This window comes from Seriola aureovittata, chromosome 21 (genome assembly GCF_021018895.1).
Source record: "Seriola aureovittata isolate HTS-2021-v1 ecotype China chromosome 21, ASM2101889v1, whole genome shotgun sequence".
Taxonomy (NCBI): Eukaryota; Metazoa; Chordata; class Actinopteri; order Carangiformes; family Carangidae; genus Seriola; species Seriola aureovittata.
The window spans coordinates 7,004,933-7,031,059 of NC_079384.1; the positions used below are offsets into that span (position 1 = coordinate 7,004,933).

General features: G+C 39.4%; 2 protein-coding genes across 2 annotated transcripts; one reads left to right on the top strand and one right to left on the bottom strand.

Moving 5' to 3' along the window:
- Positions 1 to 529: 529 nt before the first annotated feature.
- On the top strand, positions 530 to 14,057 carry LOC130162026 (vesicular glutamate transporter 1-like). Its single transcript, XM_056365457.1, has 13 exons — positions 530 to 1,567; positions 6,887 to 7,139; positions 7,560 to 7,678; positions 7,783 to 7,897; positions 8,006 to 8,093; positions 8,650 to 8,736; positions 9,242 to 9,378; positions 10,020 to 10,169; positions 10,312 to 10,444; positions 10,931 to 11,041; positions 11,212 to 11,339; positions 11,815 to 11,884; positions 12,055 to 14,057. Exons 1-13 carry the CDS (start codon positions 1,506 to 1,508, stop codon positions 12,348 to 12,350), a joined length of 1,749 nt encoding a protein of 582 aa, XP_056221432.1. The 5' UTR covers positions 530 to 1,505; the 3' UTR covers positions 12,351 to 14,057.
- A 2,174-nt stretch (positions 14,058 to 16,231) lies between these two features.
- LOC130161945 (uncharacterized) lies at positions 16,232 to 22,093 on the bottom strand. Its single transcript, XM_056365348.1, has 8 exons — positions 21,907 to 22,093; positions 20,213 to 20,251; positions 19,761 to 19,985; positions 19,396 to 19,674; positions 18,594 to 18,872; positions 18,219 to 18,440; positions 17,816 to 17,932; positions 16,232 to 17,722 (listed from the first exon to the last, which is right to left on the bottom strand). The coding sequence occupies exons 1-8, from the start codon at positions 21,938 to 21,940 to the stop codon at positions 17,118 to 17,120; spliced, it is 1,800 nt and encodes a 599-aa protein (XP_056221323.1). The 5' UTR covers positions 21,941 to 22,093; the 3' UTR covers positions 16,232 to 17,117.
- Positions 22,094 to 26,127: the final 4,034 nt, after the last annotated feature.

Sequence of the window (26,127 nt, forward strand, 5' to 3'; positions counted from 1 at the left end):
TTTGTTCCTCTTTAGACAGATGCCTGTGCTGCTAAAAATAAAACCCTGCAGTGGTTTTATACACCTAGGTTCTGCCCAAGTTCCTACACCGATTTAACAAAAACAAACCAATGTATGTCCAAAACATCGCTTTATGTTTCTAGCTTTCCCTTCACGTTCACCTGTTTGGATGAGACATGCGGTGACTGTGATTTTACACCACGAAGAAATACCAAGTTAATTTGACGGGATTTTCATCAAATCAGCCGTTCAGCAGTTACAGGCTCTTTTTCACAGCGGACATTTTGACCTGAGGGAAAAGCACAGGTGTTAGCTACTAATCACATTAATGATGGCTCTGTAGTATTGTTGTGTCTCAGTAAGCCACAACAGTGTGACAGTGAGCCAACATGCACAACATACCAGGACCCTGAAACTCAAGCAGCAAAACTGAATTAAGACATTATTGATGTAATTATTTTCACATGTGATTACTGTGGCATGTTAAAATGTTTTCAGCGAGTATCAGTGTATCTAAAGGCCCCATCACTTGATTTACTATAAGTTCTGCCACTCCAGATTTCTTACTAATTTTCATGTGCCAAAAGTCACATATTCCAAAATACCTTTAATGCATTCAGGGTACTGAGAAGTTATTTATTACATACTGATAGAGTTGCAGTAATGATGCCTTATGAGGAGATGCAAAGACAAGCACAATAAGACCCATTTCTAAGATTTTAGATTTTTAGATATATTTTTTTTACTATTGAACTAACATAATCTTTTGGTGTGGATATTTAGTTTCTTTCTTTTTTTTCTTTCTTTCCTTTTTTTTTTTCCTTTTTTGCTCAAAAAAGCGCAAATAATTTGCAGTCCAATCATTCCCAACGTCCTGGGAGCAGCCTGCCCCTCCCGTGTTACAAATACCTGGGAACTCTGTTAAATGCTTCGATCGGACAGTGTTTACTCTAATTCTCTCCATTCAAGGCGTCTGTGGTCCAAGAATAGCCTCTGCTTGGATAGTCAGTGCTTAAAACGCCGGGGCTGCGGGGAAGGAAGTGACATGCTACCTTCCACTCACTACACAGACTTGGAGAGATTAGCGCGCAGGCAGCAGTAATCTGGTTTCAGGACCACGGCCAGAGACACCGTTTGGCCATGAATCCTGTCGAAAGTTGCATCCAGCTCCCTGCGAACCTTACCGGACACCGCCGGGTGTGAAGAAGTTCACTTGGACATTAAGGACTCTAACAAAGTGGAACTGACAATGTTTGTTCAGTTCATTTTACATAAAGGAGGTTGAAGCAAGTTAAATCTCTGGAAAATCCGCGTCGCTGGCAACAGATTCCGCTGCACAGGAACCTGCGGGGTTAAGGGAGTCCGGTAATCAAGTAAAATTAGTTTTTTTTTATTTTTTTATGTGTGAGTGAGAAAGACGAGGCGGAGGGAGCAGAGGAGAAGGCTGTGCGCTCAGGCGGGAGCGCGCAAACACTGCACATTGGTCGGATCCTGGAGTCGTGAGGATGGAGATCCGGCCGGACAGGTTTAAGGCCGTGGCAGCCAAGACTCTGGGGAAAATATACGGGTATGTAAAGTTCCTCTGGGACCCATTACAACCAGAAAATGTTGAAACGCAGGCTTAATTTCCCTTTTGAGTAAAAAAAAAAAAAGAAAAGAAAAAAAAGAAAGATCATCTTTTTCCATCAAGGCCACTGATGGGGGCAGTGTTTACATATAAATGTGATTTTAAATTGAAAGAGAAACAAAGGACTCCTTTACAGATCAACATGATTAGTGTAGGGTTGGGTGACCTGGCACATCTGTCTCTCTATAGGCTGCTGAATCTATCTCATAAGAAACGGGCATACATAATTTATCACTTTATATGCAACTGCAGTCTTTACATAGCAGATACAAAAAGTTACAAATACTTTGTCTGAGCGCACAAAATGAAACCTAAAATTAGTCTGTTTCACGTGCAGAGATAAGTGAGTTATCCTCTTTTGCTTCTGAGGCACAAAAACAGAATTAAGTTTCATTTCAGACCTAAACTGCTCTATCAGTGTAAGATGAAGCGTTGGATCAATAACCAGATTCATTTCTTTGCAGTGCTGTCCCATTGTCAAACTGCAGAAGCCTCCACCTTTATGTGGCTGTTTATCTGGAGCTCCCTGTTTGAGCAATCAAGCAACGTGTTTCAGTTTCTAACATACACACAGTATGTTTGATAGCGTGATGACTGTGTGTGATAGGCCTGTGAGGTTTCTCTCTGCGGCCTGTTGTTCTGACACACCTGCCACTATGTGACAGTAAGCTTAGGACGACTTTCAGTAACCCTCACTCTAGTAAAGGCTCCTTCGGAGTGTGGGGCAGATATTTACAGAGCAAGCAGACGTGGTGATGGACTGGGGACGTGGATCAAACTCGGGATGTGGCAGGAAATCTGACACTTTTTTTGACATGATGGTATTTCAGACCTGCACAAAGAAATCCTGTGTGACTTTTCGACAGCTTCCACACATTTAATCTGAAAGCTGCAAAAAAAAAATTAAAAAATCGCGTGACACACCTTGCACAGCTGAGAAAAGGTGTGTGGGGTAATCAGGAGTCTGGCCAGTGATGGCTATCTGAAAGCAGGAAGGTATTGATGGACTCCCCTTCCCCTCTGTCGGGATTTGATGTAGCGTCTAAACACTTAAATCCTCTCCAGAAATAGCCTCTGCTCGTCCAAGCTGTCGGCCCATGTAAATCCCTGCAGGCCGTACACCTTGGCCACATCTCTCCCTCCACCTAAGTAGCCCGATAGCTCGTCATAGTGTCCCCCCCCCCCCACCCCCCGCTCCCTCCCTCCCTCCCTTCCACCCACCTCCACTCCACTCAGGGCATCTCACAGCCAGGATTAGGCCACGGCACAGAGCCCGCAGCTGCCTTCGTTTCCGTGGAGCGCACGTGCCCAGGTGCTCCCTCGGTACCTTTGCCGCCGCGCATGACGCGCATGACGCGCACGAGGCCCGCTCCCGGGTTCCCGCTCCGCACGCAACTTCAACCCACACACAGAGAACTAGACAGACAGATCACTGTGTATTATTTATTGCCGGGTGTTTTATTGAAAGGATGGAGCTGACTCCATATCTATTTTTACCCAGTTCTATTCTCAGCAATATGTACAGCCCTCAGTGAATTCACTCTCAGATCACAGCAGCCAGTTTTCACCTGCAGCTGTGAATCAAGATGAAGACAACAAGAGACATGATTTCACTGATGTAGAGGCAGCTGACAGTCTCCCGTTATCCCTTCATTAAACATCAAGCAGTGCCTCTTCCCTGTTTATTCCTGAATCCCTCACTTAAATCAACAGCTCCAACTATTGTTTGACAATGAAATCTTAATAATACTTCTGATCCACAATATCAGAGGGCTGAACAAATATGACTGACATGTGAGCCGAGTATAAAAATGTTGAACTGAAGTGTATGCTTTGCTGTATTTCTCACAATCGAATTCGCAGTTTCCATCTAATGAGAAGTGAAATCAAAAATGCACTCAGTTTATGTGCTTTCGGTGCACGCCCACACTTTGTGTCGCTAGACCGAGTTCAGTAGGTCCTGCTTACTGGTGTCATGAAGAACCTTTCAGCCTTTCATACAATCTGCACCAGTTATTTGACTCTCTCTTATCCAATCAATGATTCCAAGCTGTTGACTCGACTCTGAAACCAAGCTGCTGAACTGCCCTGACATTTGTCCTTGACGTATGAATTAAGGGATTAACTTGGAGAGAGAACCAAGAATATTCACTCGGCAGGAGAGGTGATGTGAATTCAGCGTTCTTACGTGTTGTCAAGATTCAAAACTAAGCTTTTCTCTCACTGAATTCAATCGCTTCAGACAAGCAAACCGGACCTTCCCTCATGGTGTGACGAGAGCAACGGGGAGAAGGTCAGGTAGCTTGTGAGGATTACAACGGATTTTCCTTAACTCAGGGTCAGTCATGAAAAGTCACTGCAGCAGATTCAGTAGTAAAACAAAATAAAAGAACGAGAAACAAGAAACAAGAAAAACAAGCGTGTACTGTATTGCAGAGAAACTAAACTACACATGGAACATCCTCTGGACACTGGGAAAATAAATTGGTGTTGAAGGAGGAGGAAATGTTGTGAATTGTGTGCGAGACTATGCGTGAGTCGGGGGAGCTGATTGTAAAAAGGCAGGGTTAAAGATAAAGAGGAGACAGGAGGAATGAAGAGAGAGGCCCGCCCAGACAAAAATAGTCAGAGGGAGCCAGAGATATTAATAATTCAAGATGGAGAATCATTAATACTTGATCAGTGTTGAAGACTGTTAGATTCCCTGCTTACAGTAACTAATAGAGCATGTATGTTTTATTATTGCGTCTACTTACTGTTGGAGTTTTTAGCTGACTACTCAGAACAGATTTATTGGCAGGAACATAAAGTCTTCCTGTCACTCAATATGTTCATGCCACTTCAGGTCTCTGCAGAAAGTACATCTTATAAAGCCGCGATAATGGTTGTATGAAGATTTTTTTTTTCTGCAAGCTTCGGTGATCATCCTGCGCTCTTTTCCTGGTATTTCAGAAATGGGATTGTCCTAGTGACTTGACAGAGCCAAAACATTTTAGTTTGAGATTTTTAGGGTATGGAGAAGAAGTCCCACACAGCTAACAGAAGAAACCTTCATGGGCCTACACATTATGTATGTAGGATGTATAAAGGCTTGTGTCCCAAGTTAAATGTGCTTTTAATGTTGTAGATCATCTATTCATAAGACACTTCCTGTCAAATCAAGGAACTCTGGGGTGCATGGTGACCCAGTGGTCCACAGTGGATTAAATCTGGTTAAGGGGTCTTTGTCACCTGTCCCCCTCTCTCCTGATGTTTCCTGTCTCTTACAATACACGGTACAAGGTAATATAGTTCTGATATGTCACTAGGAACGTTTATAAAATCAATTTATAGTTTCAACACCTCGCTCACCCCTTCAGTCAAAACAACAATCAGTTTCACTGCAGCTACATTTACAACAGTGATGTATAAAACATAGCAGCCAATTCAGTTCAATAGAAGCTGCTCACCCAGCACATATACCAAAAGAGTTATCTATCACTATATGTCTTTGGCATGTGCATTATTATTACTGCTGCTGGCTCTGACTCCTCAAACACACATTTAAGACATGGAAACAATGGCCCCTGCTGGTTTTTGTATGTATTGATCTTAATGATTTAAACTGTGATGAGGGATTTTTGCGTTGGCCTACTGTAGAGTTAACATTGTCTAATTTGTGTCTGTGTGTTTTTCACAGGGGAACCGATAAATGTTTGTCAGATTCCATATATTTATATGATGTACAGCTGTGTAGCATCAAGTATCCAGACTGTACTTGTTCTGCCGGGTAGAAATTTTCATCCCAACCAAGATGAATGTTCACAATGGCCACTGCGGGCGTACTCTGTTATTAATGGGGTGCCCTGGTGGTGCAGTCGGCTAAGAATCATATTACACTTAAAATGCCGTTCTAGCCCACGATCTCCGTCCCATTTCATCTCCTTTTGTCCTGTACAACCAGATGTGAAATAAAGTCGTCTATAAAATACAACCCCATCCCCCAAAAGCTTTATTCATACCCTGCACTGTTGGGTGTTATATTTTGGCTAAAAACGACATGGCTGAGTATACTGATATATTTTGCCTAAGCACAACTAGCTCACGTATTATATTTACCAGACAAAAGCAATAGGAATTAGCAAAAGGATTCTGTGCTGCATCGTCTGAACCTGCAGTTCTCAAGTCTGATCTAAGAGCTCAGCGCTGCACATTTCATGTTTAATAGATTATCCGCTGAGTTTAGATACATATTTGATGCCTGTTAGACTGGAGGCTTGCAGAGGTCATGGTTTCTCAAGGTTTCTCAGCAAGCCACATGAACATAGGTTACAGAAAGAAGCAGAAAGAGAGTAGGTAACCTTGTTTGGAGGGAGCAGAGAAGCATGGATGCACCAGGAGGAGACAGGTTTCTGTGAACACTGTTGTCTTACTCGAACTGTATTCCTCACTGTCAGGCAGTTCAGTCGGGAGATGAATGCCTGCAACACAAAAATACCCGGTATATTAACACCTTGAGAAGACAAGATAAGTCAGAGTTAGCAAGCTCCGGTGGAAGTAGGCTGACAGGCAACTGTGCTGACTGTGTCTTGTTAAGATGCTGGAGTTACCAGGCAAATTGACAGCCAGAAAGATTGTCTGAACATCTAGATCCAAGCCAAGCTGTCTGAGCACGATCTGTTGTCACTGTGGTAACCAGAGTTTAGAAAACCTGGGGCAGATCTGTCACTGACTGACTATTCTTACAGAAAATCCCCAGTTCAGAAACCTAGGAGTAAACTAAATGTTAAGGTTTGTCTTTTTAAGAAATCAATTATTGTTATATTTGTTCTGTTTTTTCCTGTCATCTGACACATCTTTGAATAGCTACACTGATATATGGTTATTTATGAAATGTCTAATTTTACATCAAGAAGCCTTTTGGTGTGAATTGTCAAAAGCTGTCTCTGCAAAACTATCTAAATAAGTAGTTGCTAAGGGGCTGATTGGTTCTCCAGACAACCACATCACACGATCATAAGCTGACAGAAGAGAAATGCTAAGGTTTAGGCAATATGAACATTTTCTTCTGACTATGTACTTCTTACAGATTCACTAGTTCACTAAACTATGACTTTATTGTATTCATATTTATGATACAGGACCAACTGGTCTAGGATTCTATACAGGCTAGAGTCTAAATCCTCTAATCATCTAGTCTAAATCACTTCTTACTAACTGGGGCTATAGTTAACATGCAACATTCTTCATTCCCTCACTTTTCCACATTCTTCTTTACAGAGCTCTTGAGAAGAAGCAGGAAAATGGCGAGACAATTGAGCTGTCGGCAGAGGGCCGGCCGGAGATGGTGGAGGAAAAGGAGATGCCCGTGGTGGACTGCACATGCTTCGGCCTGCCCAGGCGTTACATCATCGCCATCCTCTCCGGTTTGGGCTTCTGCATCTCCTTTGGAATCCGATGTAACTTGGGTGTGGCCATCGTCAGCATGGTCAACAGCCACACCATCTACAGAGACAACAAGGAGGTCATAGTGGTGAGTGGCCATGGTCTGGGGCTGTTTTTATTATAATGGAAATTTAAATTTTATTTAAGACAAATGTGCTTCAAGCACTGTGCATGAGTTTAGGGAAGATCCTTTCCTGTTTCAGAGCAAGATCCATGGAGAAATGTTTGCAGTGTGACAGTTTTATTATGTTACAAATCTTTGTTGATGGTGGAAATGGAAACGGGCTGGTCAAACGAAGGACTGACTCATCATAAAACATGTCAGTCAGTGTTGCTCAGTATATTTTATAGGAATATTGATGATGGGTCAAGGTGTTTTCATTGGAGGTCAACCATATCCCCTCAGAGGACCATGAATCAATCACATCAATTTATCTTGTATAGATAGTTTGTCATTCTCAGTTTTTTCAGTTTTCTCATGTGGTTGTCTTCCTGCTTGTCCCAACAGAAAGCTCAATTTGACTGGGATCCAGAAACAGTGGGAATGATCCATGGTTCCTTCTTCTGGGGATACATAGTAACCCAAATTCCAGGAGGGTTCATTTGTCAAAAGTTTGCAGCAAACAGGTCTGTTACTCTTATTGTTACTGCTTATTGTATGCGAGGGATAATTGCACATTCTTCTATACATACTGAATGTCTCCTGCTTTCTCTATTCTTCCCTCCTCCAGAGTGTTTGGTTTTGCTATCGTGGCCACATCTTGCCTGAATATGCTTATCCCCACGGCAGCCCGGATGCACTTTGGCTGTGTTATCATTGTCAGGGTGTTTCAAGGACTTGTGGAGGTGTCTTGTCTATAACTTCATCTTAAACACAAGAAATGGGCAACATAGAAAGATTTTACATTTTATTTAGAACATTCATCATAGTGTAACTTCTTCCCTGTTCTACAGGGAGTCTCATATCCTGCCTGTCACGGTATTTGGGCAAAATGGGCACCACCACTTGAAAGAAGTCGCCTGGCCACAACAGCCTTTTGTGGTGAGTCTCTTATAATTGTCCATGTTTCTCTGTCTTTGAATGATGGATGTTTGATGTTTCCCTTTAAGAAACCCTTTGGCAGCTTGTTTAATACATAAACTGTATATAAAGATGGATGTAGCCTCCATGATGTCACCCATAGGTTTCTGAAGAGTGTTTTTTTGAAGCTGGTGGGCTGCTCCACCATCGCCATCTTGGCAGTGTCTGAACGCACCTAACTACTGGTTAATCCAAAAATGGGCAAAGAGGCGGGGTGTTTGTGGAGCTGACACTAAGGTGCATGCCGGTCTGTGGCATGCATACACACCCACCTGTCACTCAATATGGCACACCTTCAATTATGTTTAACTTTAAGTCTTTATAGAGACCAACCCCATTTTTTATACCAGGTTTGAAACATGTTTATTTCTGCTGTAAAGTTGGGCATTTTAATATGCAAGTCTATGGGGATTGACTTTCTAGCTTCCAGTGGTAATTCAAGGAACTGCAGTTTTGGCTTCATTTTCTTGGAGGATGCTACTTGGTTTAATACCCACAATATTTGTTTGTTTCCTAGGTTCTTATGCTGGCGCTGTGATTGCCATGCCATTAGCTGGAATCCTAGTCCAGTACTCAGGATGGTCATCAGTCTTCTATGTCTACGGTAATGACCCTTGACATTAGGCTGACAGTGAACAAAATAAAACAGCCAGCGTTTACAGTAATCTTGCTTTCCAAACCCTTCAAATTGAAATGTGGGCTGAGTATTTATTTTAATATTCTTTAAAAAGTTGAACTACAATTTTCAATTTCCAGTGAAATACAAAACAGTGTGACTGTTGACATTATAAGCATGACAACAGTCTTTCTCAATAGTTGTGTAAGCACACCAATCACTGTGGAGAACATTCAGTGAGACAGCAGATGCTGACAGATACTGAGGTGGGAGGGCAAAAAGACCGCAAAAGGCCAGCACCATAAATATGAGAAAAGAAAAAGACCCATTATGTATGAATTCTAAATGTAATCCCAGTCTGTACATAGGCAGCAGTTATAGTCAGTGTCTCATTGGCAGCTTGTTCTTTTTAACCTTTCTTCAGGGTTTGACACTTACACTACTCTTTTTCTTTCCCCTGCCTGTTTGCCTGCCTGCCTTCCTTCCTCCCCAGGAAGTTTTGGGATCGCGTGGTACTGCTTCTGGATCCTGGTGTCTTATGAAAGTCCAGCAATCCACCCCACCATCACTGATGAGGAGAGGAAATACATTGAGGACAGCATTGGCGAGACGGCCCAATTTACAGTAACGGTCAGTGCACCAAATAGATTTCCTATGGTACAGTATGACTCAGAAACTGTATCACATCAAATTGGCTGATGTGAACAGTGATAGATGTGACCTGACACGTCATTTACACTTCCTTCAAGTCAGGGTGTAGAGTTCGCAATATGACTATGCTGGTACTTTTCCTGTATAATGCAAAATGTTAAGATAAGCATAATGCCACACGTACAATGATGTTAAACAAGCAAAGTGAGAGCAACAAAGAGGTCGGCATGGGTGTACTTCAAGAGGGTGTCAAACTTTATCACAATCCCATTCTAAGATACCTGGAGTACTTTATCAAAATAAAAGCACCACAGACAGATTTAGAAACTCCTTATCAGTAGTAACCTCTGCTCATTTGTATCTACATTCAAGCGAAACTAACCCATTTACTCCACCCAACTTCTTACTGACCACAATGTTCTGGATGCTTGTTTTGTAGAGTAAACCTCAAATACAATAAATTGGTGATTAATTCATGCAAACAACGCATTTTATGTACATTTATTTATTGTGAAATGGCTCAGGGGTTGTAGAATTTGGTTATAAAATCAGTGAAGTTTAACACTATAATAATAATATAATTATACACACATTTATATACACATTTTTCTGTTTTACAGAAATTCAACACACCATGGAGGGCGTTCTTCACGTCCATGCCAGTGTACGCCATCATCGTGGCTAATTTCTGCAGAAGCTGGACTTTCTACTTGCTTCTCATCAGCCAGCCCGCGTACTTCGAGGAGGTGTTTGGATTTGAGATTAGCAAGGTAAAAGAAATCCGATGTAGACAGTGGGATAATGGTGTTTTAGGGTACCAGGAACAAGAGGTTCCATACGTACAATATCATGATACTGTACAAAGTCTGCTTTCGATATTCACTGTGGTGAAAATCCCCCTCTCTTGTCTAGGTGGGCATTGTTTCCGCACTTCCCCATCTGGTTATGACCATCATTGTGCCCATTGGTGGCCAGCTTGCCGACTATCTGCGCTCCAACCACATCATGAGCACCACTAACGTTAGGAAACTTATGAACTGTGGAGGTAAGACAGAACCGAAATGAAAGGAAAGCAAAATGACACTTTTACTGTCTTTTCTGGATGTGATTTGGAAATTTTTCTAAGTTCCCCCCAGTTTACAGTAAGAAGACTCAGTCATGTGAGCCTGACAACCAGCACAGTAACACACTGGCTTGTTATACTGTTTACTCACATGCAGTATTTCAGCTGTGGTTTGAAAATATTTGTCACATCAGTCAAATGATGATTCAGCATGAAGCAGAAGCTCTGCCTATGATATTTTTAAACTTTGATAAGGAAGTGAAAATAGAGCATAAAGTGTACATATCCTTTTGTTGGTTATTGAGTGCATATTTAGGATTCTGTTCAGTCAAAAAAATGTTATGAAAAGAGAGAAGAGGAAAAGCAGAAATAAAATGGCCTTCAGTTGACTTAAGTAGGCATCTTGCACTGAGACACATTAAACTCTTTCTTTGTTGGTTTCTGTGCTATGCCACTGTTCTCCATCAGGGTTTGGGATGGAGGCAACTCTGCTGCTGGTGGTGGGCTTCTCTCATACAAAAGGTGTTGCCATTACATTCCTGGTTCTGGCTGTGGGTTTCTCTGGCTTTGCCATTTCAGGTAAAAGCATAAGTCTAGTTATTCTTTAATCCCCCTTTCTAGTATGGAGTATAATGTGTTCCTTAAAACCTTTTGCCCACAAATATTAATAAAGTTTGGACATGTGGTGCTATTTATTGTAGTCATGAATAAAATATGTGATTCTAAAAATATTTATTCTTCCTAATAAGGTTTCAATGTAAACCACCTGGACATTGCACCCCGATATGCTAGCATTCTCATGGGCATCTCCAACGGTGTGGGCACTTTATCTGGTATGGTTTGCCCACTCATAGTTGGTGCCATGACGAAGCACAAGGTGAGAACTGATTCTAAATAGCTGCGATTCTCTTACTCGTACAATGTGTGTTTGTTAGGACAGTCAGCATCAACTTAATTAAATTGCAGAAAGTAGCATAGTATGTATGATATTGTATACTAACACAATACACTCTAAAACACTGTATTGTATTTCTGTTTTTATTATCTTGTCTTTTGGTGTTTGGTCATAGAAAATATTTATAAAACAGAGGCAGAGCTGTCACTTCCTCATAAAGACTTCTTTTTAATTTGGCCATTTTGCATTTGCAAATTGAATTTTGCACTCTAAGTAGCTTGATAGACCAGATGTGCATTTATAAAACACAGTGCATGTGCAAACCTCTCTTTGACTGTTTTGATTAAATGCATGAATATGTTTTTAACTGTCAAATATCATATTAGAAAATGAAACACAATTTATTCATTCTTTTAACTATAAGTTCTCTTTGGCTCTTTTCACTCCTCTTCGATAGACACGAGAGGAGTGGCAGGGTGTGTTCCTCATTGCCTCACTTGTTCATTACGGAGGTGTTATATTCTATGGTATGTCTTTTAACTTCAAAATGTTCCACTCAATCTTCACCAGAGTATTAAGATGTTTCAATATGCATCATTTTGTGAGTTGTTCTTAATGCAATTGAACTTGTCAGCTCTGTTGCAAGTCTGAATAATATTTTACCAAAAGTCTGATTGTGTGTGTGGCTTTGCTGCAGGCCTTTTTGCATCTGGAGAGCAGCAAGCTTGGGCCGAGCCAGAGCAGCTGAGTGATGAGAAATGTGGCATCCTGGATGAGGATGAGCTTGCAAATGAGACAGAGGAGCTGTATCGCACAAGTGGCGGAACAGGCTATGGAGCGATGAACCAGGGAGCAGATCCCAATGGAGGCGGAGGCGTGGGAGGAGGAGGAGGAGGCTGGGTCTCAGACTGGGACAAAACTGAGGAGTACGTACAACCAGCCGGAACCAATAATTACCTTTATGGAGTACAGGGGGACCGAGAGCTAACATAAAAGCGGCAGACCCTCTGCACATAGCCTTTAGTGAGGCAGAAACAGTACATCAACAGTGTGAAGTTTCACCTGATGGCGTGGAGAACTTTAAAAGTGCGGATTTAAAATGGAAGGCGGGAAGGGACAATTTTCAGCAAGTCTGACTATATTAACATAACTGAACTGAATTCAAAGAGACTGCACAGTGGAGGTGAAGACATTAGTAAATGTAAAATGTGTGTTTGTGTGTGATTGCAGTTGTGTACCCTGTGTGACAATCTAAGTAAGAGTGTTTTAGGACCCGTCAGCCTCCTCTGTAATATCTGTTGGAGAAGGGCTGTGTTTTAGGCCTGGTGTGGCTTTCTGTGATGTTCATTCATTGTAATAACTGTAGAAGTTTCTATATTAATTGACAAGATTTGGATTTAATTAGTATGTCTCTCATTTATATTTGAGTCAGTCCAGATTACAAATCTTTAGGCGCACATTGGTCAAAAGCGCATTTCTTTTGTTCAATGAAAACGTATTAAATTTTAACTGGTTTTTAAAAAAGTTGCGTAAATGGTTGTAGAGTTTCTGCAACCCATAGCAGAGTACGCACCTCCATTTAAGTTAAAGTTTTGTCCTTAATGTGCACACTTTTAAGGAAAAGCATGTTACTTGTGCCAATACAACAAAAATATTTTGCTCTTTAGTATTGGTTTACTGATCCACTGAGAAAGTAATTGAACACCTACAAATATTACTGTTTTCTGTTAAGTCTAAATAGCCCAATACTGACATTTTTAGATGCAGCATTTTGATTTCCTTGTGTAAAAATGTTTCATGTGCTGGGCCTCTAACCTGTCTGCCTGCTGACAAACTGGGGAATTAAAATGCCTCGTATAGGACTACAGGGAATGTCATTATCCAGGGTAATAACAATCCTATATTAAATTAGTTTCTTAGTTTGAAGCTATGTTTATTTCTATTAGGTCGCTGTTTTCTTCCAAATCCAAGATCTGAATTTTGTTCATTATGCTTTACATGTAATATATGCTTCTTTAATGTTATGTTATATTGTTGAATTCAGACAGTTTATGCTCTAAGTGTTAACGGGCAAGGCATTCTGCTGTCACTGTATTAATAACCTATGAACACTAACACATGCCAGACACCAATTTCTGTCACAGTTTCAAGGCTGTGAACCGAAACTGTTGTTTGATGCCAGTAATGTAGCGTATGTCAAAATGAATGTGCAGATAAAAAGGGACTGTCACTCTTGTAAAGCCACCACATGCAGTACATCTTGGTCAATCTCATTAGAAGGTGCGATATCCGTTTGCTTTACTCTATAGTCCAACAAGCTGAAGATATGTGAAATGATCAGTAAACTAAAGACCAATTAAACATAATGGACAACATAACAATGAAATTTCACTGTACATGAGCAATTTGTTTTATTTTTGTTTGTAGGTGTTGTAATGTATCTAGCTAGTCCCCAAATTTAAGGTATAAAATAAAAGAATATCTCTGTGTTAGGTCATGGGATTATATCACTTTGGCTGATACAGTTTCAATTATTTGGAGTTCACTAATAGATTATATATTAAATGTTAGGGTTTTTACTGTTTTGTCATTTTTCATTAATTTATTGTTTAATGTTTTGTTCTGGGTTATAAACTAAAACTGTAAATGTAAAAATCATGTACACGTGTAAAATTGTATAATAAAACCTAGAGGTGATTATTCCCGTACTATCATTATAAATATTGTTTACAATATACTTATGTACTACTCCCATCAATATTATTTGATTTTAGGTGGCACATAAATTATCTTGCTATGAATAAGTGATTACAGTTGAGTGTTACATTTTTGATCGGCTTTTTAAAGAAATGACAGCGACTGTTTTGCTTTGTGCGAGCCAACTTTCCTCTGCTTCATCAAGATTCTGGCACTAACAATGTAGGTTTCATGTTACCCATAATGCGGCACTCCTCTCCAGACAGCGCATCGATCACTGAGCTAAAGTATAAGAGCATGGAAACGAAGAAGAAAAATAGATTTTGGTTGCACCAGAACAAAGGGCTCACCAGTTTCCCTCAACCTGTAATAAGCACTGAGGCTCAGGGACTCACCCTCACTGTCCTGCTCTGGTCTCTAAAATCAATGGGATTATCCTACATCCATCTGTCGGTGAGAGAACAAGTGAGAAAGGGAGGGAGAAAGATATTCATTGCTGATATCTAATTATACTGCAGCAATTTGCTTCCTTGTTCCTTGGGGTTTGTTAGTACCAGCATCATGTTGCAAGATGTGCACACACATGGGGCAAAGAAAGGGGTAGAAGAGAGCAGGATGAACAGGGGAAAGGAGGGCAGAAGAGGGATTAGAACAAACTGTGGACTTAATGGGCCAACATTAGCTTTCTATAACAAATCTAATTGTGGGCCGTCAGTATCCACTGTGGCTGGAATGTGGTTTCTTCTACAGCCACAGCAAAATGACATTTTATAAATGCTGCAATGTAATTTATTTTCTGGACATTTTTATTATAGTTATTCAATTTTTATGTTGTTGTTTTTATAGATATATTTCCCACTGTGTGACCCAATAATGATGTGAACCTAATAACTAACAATTTCCCAATTTGAAAAGAGTAATAATTAGTTGAGAAATGTTACTCCTTGTGTAGTTGTTGGGGCTTTTGCCTCCCCATTAAAAAAAGGTTAGAATAAGGTCTTGTTGTAAAAATAATGAATATCATCAGGTAAATATTCACTATCAGCAAGTTGAGCCTATAAATTATGTTACTGTAGTTCTAGCCTTCAAAAACCCTTAAAGCATGGTGTAACAACATAACCATTGTTTCTTCCATTTCCTCACTTTTAATATGGTCCATGTTCCACAAAAACCAGTTGACTTCATTGTGTTATTCAGGCCAATACAGTGAACGTTACTGTCCATTAACATTAGCTAGCTAGCTGGCTAGCTAATGATATTGCATGCGTCTTAGTGCATGTAACCTACCTGTGCACGGGCACATGGGGCCCTTCCCACATTTATAAACACACAGGGACCGCCCACAGGTGATATAGCACATTGCAGTGTGCACAGTTCACAATTTCCCTCACTGAACAAGCCAATTTTTCTCTAGGCCAGTGCACATGCTGATTGACCATGAGTACTACCAGCTGGTGGCCCATCAAAACATCCGTTAAATTTTTAAAGTTTTTGTTTTAGCGGTTCCATAAGTGTCCTTACCTGCTCAGTGTCTTCCTGTGGCTGGTCCCGGCGGAAGTCCAAGGTTGAATTTCTTTCACAGTCCGACCGTGGAGCCAATACTGGTCTGGCTTTACTGGGATGGAAAGCCTCACGAGTGTCCTCCAGCTGGACCTGGAACTGGCTTTTCGTCTCTTCAATGTGTAAGTAACTTGACGGATACATAATGTTACTTGTCTGTCTTCATTAGTGACCAGCCACAAGAAGACATGCTAACGTTAGCTAACTTGCTGTTATCGATATCATGAATGTGTTCGGCAAATGTCGCTATCGCTAGCCGGCTAACTGTTAGCATTGCTGTGTAGCATATCATGGCGATGCTAGCGTGGGCCACTGACGGCGGCTAGATTGTTTTTTGTTTGCTTTTGTGTTCATAGAGTAACTTTATTCAGCTGTACCTCTTGTGTGTTTAGTGGTCGCTGTCACTGGGCTTCGTAACACTTTGCTAATTGGGAACTTGAAGAGGGGGTGGGGGCCAACGAAGCATTTGTCTTGGTCCGAGATGTGGGGGGTCTAGTGAGACAGCTAGGGGCAGCTACGGCCGTTAAGAGAACCGTTGAAGATATTATGTGTGATGACCCTGAAACTTTCATCAGCATTCATTCATTTTACATAATTTCACCATATCTTCACCTAAATGTTGTGATTTAAGTGATTGTAAACAAAACAAAAACAACTGATTTTTAAACAAGAGTTGTTTTATTTTAGCATAAAAATACAACAGCCAAAATCTTAAAGTGCAGCATTCGCACTATCTTAAGTTTAGCATACACACTGTGATATAATGTACGTTTACATTTTAATGCGAAAAGAGCAAGATACAATGTTGTGCAATTTCTTATTTGTACAAACGACTCATTAAACAAAATGTTGGTAAAACAAATACTTTTGAGATGCAAAAATCCTGTCATGAGATTATAACCCATATCCCATATCTGTACCCATATCTGTATAAATGATACAATATGACTTCACAAGGGAACAAAAGCAAAATGCATTTCCTGTTCTGGTTAGCTGTGATTGTATTTACATTTTACAGAATAATATGTGTAGTTAATATGGTTAATATAATTATTTAGTAATGGCAACAATTGCTAGTTGCTGAACTATCCAACATACAGAATCTTCTTTATTGTCTTACTGGAGTTTTTGCTCTTTCTTAACTTAATTTTTTTCATTAGGTCAAAGCTTGTCTTCCTTTATATCACATTATTTATTTAAAAACCTCACTTCTGGCTTCTATCATTCTATATTATTTATAATATTTTATACAAATATCTGTGGTTTTCCTTATGCTGTAAGTCTGATGTAGATTTGCCTTTAGATCTATATCCCATCATCTAGTTAGTTTATTTAAATTTCCCATACACCACTGACATGTACTGTATGTTACACTTTTGTTTAATCATAGAATTTGAACTTGAGAACTGAGACGTCACCTGACTTGGCTGGTTTGGAGAAATTTAATTTTTCTTTAGCATACAAGCTACTCTCTTACCTCCTCCTTGCCCTCACTGTCTCATATCATTTGTCTTTGTCTTTATTCTCTGCTATTGCTTCTCCTTCCTGTCCTGCACCTGCCCCCTCTCTCAGAGTATTGTATACCCCCTCTTTCATCCCCTCTTTCTTCAGTGCTTCGTATCCTCCCTCTCCTCCTGCTGCTGCCCCCTCTGCTCCCAAGCTGTGGTATACCCCCTCTTTCATTCCCTCTTTCTTCAGTGCTTCATAACCTCCCTCTCCTCTTGCTGCCCCCTCTGCTCCCAAGCTGTGGTATACCCCCTCTTTCATTCCCTCTTTCTTCAGTGCTTCATAACCTCCCTCTCCTCTTGCTGCCCCCTCTGCTCCCAAGCTGTGGTATACCCCCTCTTTCATTCCCTCCTTCTTCAGTGCTTCATATCCTCCCTCTCCTCTTGCTGCCCCCTCTGCTCCCAAGGTGTGGTATACCCCTTCTTTCATTTCCTCTTTTTTCAGTGCTTCATATTCACCACCTTTCTTCTCCCTGCCTGGTGGCTGTGGGTGAAGGGTATCATACTCCGCCTCCCTTTTGGCACCAGGTACCTTCTGCAGGACATCATATCTGTTATCACCTGTATCTCGTGAACTCAGAGCCACATCCTCATAAATTGGGCCTAAAAGAAAAAACAGGTGATATGTGATGATTTGTATAATCAGTGGCCTTCAATGTGTCATCAAAAGGTAGAAAACAAGAAGTAGTCACTTACTTGTGTTATTTCTCTTCTTACGTTGATAATAAAGTGCTAAAGCTATCACCACGGCCAGCAAGCCCACCACAAACAGGCAGATGACAATGACGATTGGGTTTGAATTGTTGGTCTGAACTGAAATTGAGATAAAACATATGTAATATATCATAACTGTATGTGACCTGGCGGCTGTTCATATTAGTAAAATTCCCAATAGCAGTATTTATCAGTATAAAGAAAGGTAAGATGACCCTGACAACACCATCAGGGTTATTGTTCTCACACTTTGGTAGCAGAAGACATTATACATCATATCCAACAGGCTGAGTAGTACTGCTCATGACGAATAAACTGCTCTTAATGTATATGTCAAGAGAAACAATGTCAATGTCCATTAGAAAGAAGAAAAGCCGAAACTCACAATTGTAAGAGTTGCTGAGAGCAGACCTCATGTTGTTCAACACAGCTTTACAAGCATAAGTACCACGCTTTTGTGGTGTCATGTTGCTTGATGGTGAACCTGTAAGTTCCCATAGCTGATCATCATTCTTGTGGTACCAATGATAGGAGACATTAGGAGGACATCGTTGACAAGAACATGACAAACCATTGCCTTCAGAGAGAACGGCCTTAATCGGAGGCTCTGAAAAAGGACAAATTAAGAAAAAGACTTCAGATGGAGAGAAAATACTTGGGTAAAGCATGCAGTATCATATGAAAGAAAACATAGTCATTCATTACACCAGCAGTCATTGCAGTCAGACATACTGAAAGAGTTTTGATCGGGTATACATACCTTTGACAAACACATTTTGAATATCGGAGACCCTGTGATATTCAGGCCCACTCGTGCGGGCCTTGTGTGTGTAGGTGGCGTCACACCTATATGGTCCCTGTGTAGATTCTGACACTTTAGTGATGCTGTAGGTAGATTTGGCATCATGCATAATGATTGTGTTGCCTTTGTAGAAAACAGTTTTGCTTATTTGATCTGTGCCCCAGGCAATGCACTTCAGAGTCAGAGTCTCCCCAACTACAGCGGGGAAGGGATACATTTCCAGTGATATATCCTGAGCTGAAAGAAGAAGGTGCAGATAGATGATTATTGAAGATGGATTAGTTTTTTCTATATAGGTTAAATGACTAAAAATAAAAATTCTGTTGCCAAGATACAGTGGTTGATTCAAACCAGTTAATTCAGTAATGCAAATAAAAATAAATATTAATGAAGTAATGTATTAAATTAACATTTAAGTAATTTTGTAAAAAGAAAGAAAAAAAAAATATTAGTAAAAAAGTTATAAAATGACAACCTGCGATTATTTTCAGTGTTGTGGAAAAGTGGCCTGGACCACCTTTCATTTTTAGTGTGGCGCATTAGCTGCATGTCATTTAAATTTAAATGAGTTGTCTTCCAGGAACTGTTTACATGACATAAGATAAATAAATTGTATGAGGGAATATGGTATCAAGACACTTAAGAAATTAATAAGTAAAATTTGAAAGCTTTGAAATCATGTTTTGCATTAACATGCAGTGGTGTATATCTTTAGCCAGAGAAATGTTGAAATAGACACTTAAAATAACCGTATGCCCACCTGAGGTCCTGACTATGATTTGGTTACTTCTCTCGTTTTGACTTTTATCAGTACACCAGAAAATGGTCTCTGGGACTTCCAGTCTCGTGGTTTGAAAGACCACATGGTCTCTGTTCTCCAACTTAAACTTAATCTTCTTTGTTTTTGTTCCTTCCCTGTAGACCCAGCAGACCCATCCCTCCAGACCATCTTCATTGTCAAGTTGCAGCATGACTGAATGTCCGTATTGCATCACTGGGTGGCCGGTCTTGATGGTGAGTGAAGCACTGGGATTGAAGTCTGAGTGGTAAATAGATAATTTATTCATAAAGTGTATGTACATATTTGGGAGTTAGAACAGTAGTGCTGATGTTCATGTGGTTTACCCATGACGTCGAGGTTGAAATCACCACTCTTTTGCCCATTTCTCTCACACTGGTAAGAGCCAGAGTGCTTGGGGGAAGCAACCGCAAACTTCCAGGTTTTATTCGTCTGCTTTTCTTCTTTGTTGTTAAAGTACCATTTCACTCCGCTCTCACCCGCACTGTTGTCACAGCTCAAATAGAATAAGTCCCCAGAGAAGACCATTTTGAGTCCGGGTAACATAGAAACTAAGAAGGCAGAGGGACAAAAGAAAAGATGATATACAGTAAAATATGTGTGGGGGCATGATGGCACCTGGCACAGTTTATGTAATTTCTACAAGAACCTACAAAAGGCCGCTGAACATGGTTATTGCTGCCATCTACAGTATTTACATTTCACACCTCTGAGAAGTAATAGAGGGAAAGCATTTAGGGCCGACACCATTTGCACATGTATGAACAGTGATTACTACCTGCTGTCTGTCCGTGACATCTTTCCAGGAGCACAAACACTGTAAGAAAATATAAAAGTGTTAATCTTTAATAAAGACTGCTTTTTTCACCAGTTTACACCTCTGACCACATTAATCTCTCTCTTAGAGTAGGGCATCTAATATTTTAGTCACATAAATAAATAAGTAAAAAGCTGATTTACCAAATCACCTCCTTTCCCAATGGTTTTTATTTTATGTCTATCTATATTTGTGCATCAGATCAATATACTGTGAAATCTTAAAACACTGATTGTTATTCATTTGGCATCTTAATTCTATAATTTAGAATAAAAGGACAACCTCTATATATCTATGATGAACAATTGACTGCACTTTATCCTACATATACTGTACATACTGCACATATTAACTTATCTAACTATTCAAGACATTGTTATGCAGATATAGTGTCTCACAGTTGCACCAAAAATAAATCTCTAGTTTTTCATTATTGTTGAGGAATTTATCTCATTCTCATATTCATCTATCATCACTTTTAATTCCATCAAGCTAAAGTTCCCTAAAAGCACAAAATATTTCTCAAATATACATATAGTATACTCCACATTGCTGTATTATGTCTTTAATGAGCGTGGTTATAAATGTCTTTTCCTGCTTCTTGTGCGTGTGTGTATATCTGTGCACAGTATGTGTTAATGTATTTGCATTTAAAAGAAATAAAAAAAAAAAAATCATGCATGTAATTAAATACTTTTATGAAGTTGCCGGAAGCAACGTCAGTACAGCACATATGTATGTATTAAATAGAAAATGCAATATTTGATAAAGATCTGAGACTATCAAACAATTATCAATTATTTATTCATAATTCAATTTCTACACAAAATTAGCAAAATTGTTATTATAAATTAGTATTTTTATGATTAATTTTTTTGATTAAAAATAAAATAAATTCAAATGTCAAAACATTTTTACATGTTTATTAATAATTTTAAATAATATGTAGGAAACATTTTTGAAACAATTCTTAAATGTTTAGATTCTGGATTTATTTTATTCATATTCATATTTTTTTATTAATAACATTTTTGATTAATTTTAACATGCCGATTTAACTCGGGTAAGTGTAAACCTCCTTTGAATTGGTGCAATTGTCAATACAGTATCTTCACAAGTATATAAAAGCTAATACCTAAATGTGAGTGCATCTGTGTATATGTATACAAATCAACTTTTAACTGTTCAGTAATTTAGGCAATTGCAATTTGCACTTCTGTTTGTAATGCTGTAAATGTGTATCCTCTAGCTAACAGAAGGACATGATGCTGACTGTCACAGAAATCACACAGCTTCATGAAAAGATCTGGCTTAATGCAAATGTTTTCATGTGGGATGATAATATTAGGCCATGAAATTCCCCCACACATCCCCTAAACTAGAAATTAATTGAGCTAGAAAGTGTCAAATTAGTGTTAAAATAGTGTCAATAATTACTTTTTAAATATTATTTCAAATTTTTTAGTATTTTAGTGAGTTTTAGCAATGTTGTAAATATATGAGAGATATATGATTAAATGCTATCTATCACAGCTATATTAGTGTAAAAAATTATGAAATCTGAGTGTAAACTGTATTAATACTAACAAAAAAAATGAGATAAAATCCCAAACCTGTAACACCAGTAGCCCTATGTTTTATAGAAACCTTCTTACCTGCCAACAGAAGCAGATGTTTTCCTCCACCCATCTCACTGGCAGAATAACGCACGCATACAAAAGAACACTGAAACTGGGACTGAGGTTCTGACAGGACACTCTGACTGTTTCAAGTTGTTAATCGTGTTGAGGAAGTAGCTACTGGAAGGGAGGCAAGCACTAATTAGAAACACAGAACACAGTTCCCTTCTTCAGTAACTTCCCTGTACTTAAGCAGCATTTCAGATTGTGTAATACCAAGGGTGCAGACAGAGAATCTTTCTCCAGGAAATACTCTTCCGTGCAAAGAGATGTGGTTAACACCTAAGAAAGAGACTGATAACATAGAGGCAGTGTTGATTCATGTACCCTAAGTATTGGGCACACAAATAAAGAAGAAATAGTATTTTGCAGCAAGGTGCATGAGGGTGAAAGTCACAGCACTTAACAAAAAGAAGTGGGTGCTGTGGAATTTGTGGCGGGGGGTAAACATCCTCTGAGGCCTGATTCACATGTTTTATGTAGGTGGGGAGGAAGAGCAAAGTGAGACAGAAAAAAGAATTGCAAAGATCACAGATGCTTCCTTCAAAGGAAACTCCATAGTAATTGCTCATATCTCTCGTGAACAGCTTTAGACTGATTTATGACAGAAGACTGCATGTAAGCTTTATTAGCTACGGCACGCAGCATAAGGCAGCTGTAATGAAGGTTTCGTGTGTTTGTTTGCTCGTAGTTAATGTGAATGATGGAGGCTTTATCACAAAAACACATTAAGGTAATATTGTAACTAAAAAAGATTGCTGACAGGCATTTTCTACTGGACACAGTGGGCAGTGATGGTGGAAAGGTTCATTTCTCTAAATGAAGAGAACTACAGTAAACAGTTTAACAAAAAAAAAAAAAAAAATGACTTGATGAGTGACTTAAAATGAAACCAAAAGTAAAGACAACAAATGTCCAAATCAATATACTCTATATTGAGACATAAAACAAGAAACACTTTATGTGTCAACTCCCGCACTCAGCAAGGCTGTTGGGGAAGCAGTCACAGGACAAGTTAAGAAGTGAGAGCAGCTATGGGCTGGCAGGTGCCTCAGTAGTCCTTTAGACTTGCTTACTGCAAGACCTTCATAGATACTTCATAACTTCAGAATATTTTTACAAGAGACCATCTAGCCTCACAGGGATCTAAACTAGTGGTTTGTTCAGGGGCTCAATACCAGAATAATGCCAAATACATACATGCATACATCTTCTATTTGTGTCAGTGATGAACAACGTAGCCAGGTCTTTAATAAGAAAAACCTTAATTTTATGCCTGGCTTTTATAAGTTATAACCTGCAGTATATGTATTTATCCAGTCCATGTGCTAAATGCAAATGTGAATACCTGTTAATATGATGAAATTACATTACTGTGTGATACAGTGTGATTATTCCCTTCTGTATGAACTGGCGTGTGCCACCTAATTGACTTGATTGCATGATTTAAACAAGTGACTTGCATGCAATGGCTTATGGGATACTACGGGCTACAAAGAATACACCATTTGTAGGAATATTTGGAGGAGGCATAGGTAGCCTTTTTAGGTCATTACGATGCAAAGTATTTGGGCTTGACTTTTATTTTGTGCCTTGTTTACAATATTATTACATTACATTATTATGTGAAATGTACTTTGTAATTTCTAGTTCTAATATTGCAGTTATTTTACACAATAACTGGCCCCTCTACTTATTATTTGGTGTCTGAGTAAAGGGATTCAGAGAAATGAAGGGTACAATGGTATGTCTGGTTTATCATATCACATCCTGAAAACACCCTTAAGCAGAAACAAGATGAGCTGTTTTCAGTTGTCGATGACCACAGAGTGAAAAAAGGTGGTGTGAAATAACTGACAGGGAAGCTCTTAGGCTAAAAGAGGAAATCAAAACTGACGTGGCGGTCAGTAATGGTCAACTTTGAAAATAACAATTTAACGTAAGATACAGACTGAAAAATTGGACTGAAAGAAAACTGAACTAACTACTGCTTTTTTCCTGTGCTGTGTGACAGAAGAAGTCATTTTTTAAATTAATGAAATTATGACAGAGGGGCTCCTCTCCTGCACATAGAAATGTTGCATACAAGCTAAGTGACTTAAACATCCAAAAGCATCTGTCAGGAAAACTGTATGCACATACAGTATGTCTGTCTCAAAGCTGATCTGCTGAAAAGGCCCATGGTGCGTCACATGACAGTCTTTATGGTTTCTAAGAATTCAGCCAGTGGAGAGCAAGTAGGAAGCTGTTTTGTCATTCTTTGTTTTTCACTGAAGTCTTGTTCCCTTAGATACACATCATACTTCCATGGTTCTAAGACTTTACTTTTAAAAGAGGAAGAAAGAACTGTGATCAAGCCACGGTATGAATGTTGAAACATACATGATGGGGAACTAAAATAAGAACCTAATAAGGTAAATGGAAATGGCGTAAAAAGATTCAGAGTTATCAGAGCATCAATCTAAGAACTATGTTACAGGTGAAACTCAAAAAATTAGAATATTGTGCAAAAGTTCATTCAAGTCAGCAATTCAACTTCAAATGTGAAACTAACATGTGATATAAACTTAGTACATGCAAAGTGAGATATGTCAAGTCTTTATTTGTTATAATCTTGATGATCATGGCTTACAGTTTTTGAAAACCCCAAATTCAAAATCTCAGAAAATTAGAATATTTGGAAAAGGTTCAATACTATAGGCTCAAAGTGTCACACGCTCATCAGCTAATTAATCCAAAACACCTGTGAAGGGTCCCTGAGTCTTTAAATGGTCTCTCAGTCTGGTTCAGTAGAATTCACAATCATGGGGAAGACTGCTGACCTGACAGTTGTGCAGAAAACCATCATTGACACCCTCCACAAGGAGGGAAAGCCTCAAAAGGTAATTGCAAAAGAAGTTGGATTTTCTCAAAGTGCTGTATCAAAGCACATTAATAGAAAGTTAGCTGGAAGGGAAAAGTGTGGAAGAAAAAGGTGCACAAGCCGCAGGGATGACCGGAGTCTGGAGAGGATTGTCAGGAAAAGGCCATTCAAAAGTGTGGGGGAACTTCACAAGGAGTGGACCGAGGCTGGAGTTAGTGCATCAAGGGCCACCACACACAGACGGATCCTGCAAATGGGCTTCAAATGTCGTATTCCTCTTATCAAGCCGCTCCTGAACAACAAACAACGTCAGAAGCGTCTTACCTGGGCTAAAGACAAAAAACTGGTCTGTTGCTCAGTGGTCCAAAGTCCTCTTTTCCAATGAGAGCAAATTTTGCATCTCATTTGGAAACCAAGGTCCCAGAGTCTGGAGGAAGAATGGAGATGCACACAATCCAAGATGCATGAAGTCCAGTGTGAAGTTTCCTCAGTCTGTGAGACATGAGACCGAACAACACAGCAGAGCTGAAGGCCGCTATCAAAGCATCCTGGTCTTCCATAACACCTGAGCAGTGCCACAGGCTGATAGCATCCATGCCACGCCGCATTGAGGCAGTAATTCATGCAAAAGGGGCCCAAACCAAGTACTAAGTACATATGCAAGATTAAACCTTTCAGAGGGCCAATATTTCTCTGTTTAAAATCCCCTTTCTATTAATTGTATGTGATATTCTCATTTTTTGAGATTTTCAATTTGAGGTTTTCATAAGTTGTAAGCCATAATCATCAAAATTATATCAAATGAAGGCTTGAAATATCTTGAGTTGCATGTTATGAACCTATGTCATACATTAGTTTCACCTTGTAAATCTAATTGCTGGAATAAACGAACCTTTGCGCGATATTCTAATTTTTTGAGTTTCACCTGTATATTTTAATTGTTTGAATTCTGCTTTCAGTTACTTCAAATGGCCACCAGAGTCCAGCACTGCATCGCTTTTCCTAAAGAAAAGAAATTTATAAATGAGGCCTTACAGCAGGTTGGAGCCTGTGTTTCACTCTGTCTGTACAGTAATGTTTATGACATACAGTAAGTCACAGGTATTGAATCTCAAATGATTGCACTGGTAAAGTAACTTTAATATAAATTTGGTTTACATTTATGAGAACTTTTCAAAGTACTCGCACTAAAAATGTGCAGACATAATTTTATATATTTTTTAGTCAGTGATTTAAAGCAACACTGTGTCTGTGCTACGCAGCTACGATTTCATAAATCAATAATTTCTCCCTCATTCTGCCCTCTGTCTCTTTTTCTGCTTTTGTTTTCCTTT

Bases quoted from the DNA above. Each gene is read 5' to 3' on its own strand.
- LOC130161945 (XM_056365348.1), bottom strand. From the start codon at position 21,940: ATGGGTGGAGGAAAACATCTGCTTCTGTTGGCAG. The intron at 19,986-20,212 runs GTAGTAATCACT...CTGCCTTCTTAG, and splicing joins ATGTCACGGACAGACAGCAG to TTTCTATGTTACCCGGACTC. The intron at 19,675-19,760 runs GTAAACCACATG...TTTACCACTCAG, and splicing joins TTTCAACCTCGACGTCATGG to ACTTCAATCCCAGTGCTTCA.
- LOC130162026 (XM_056365457.1), top strand. From the start codon at position 1,506: ATGGAGATCCGGCCGGACAGGTTTAAGGCCGTGGCAGCCAAGACTCTG. The intron at 9,379-10,019 runs GTCAGTGCACCA...TCTGTTTTACAG, and splicing joins CGGCCCAATTTACAGTAACG to AAATTCAACACACCATGGAG. The intron at 11,340-11,814 runs GTGAGAACTGAT...CCTCTTCGATAG, and splicing joins GTGCCATGACGAAGCACAAG to ACACGAGAGGAGTGGCAGGG.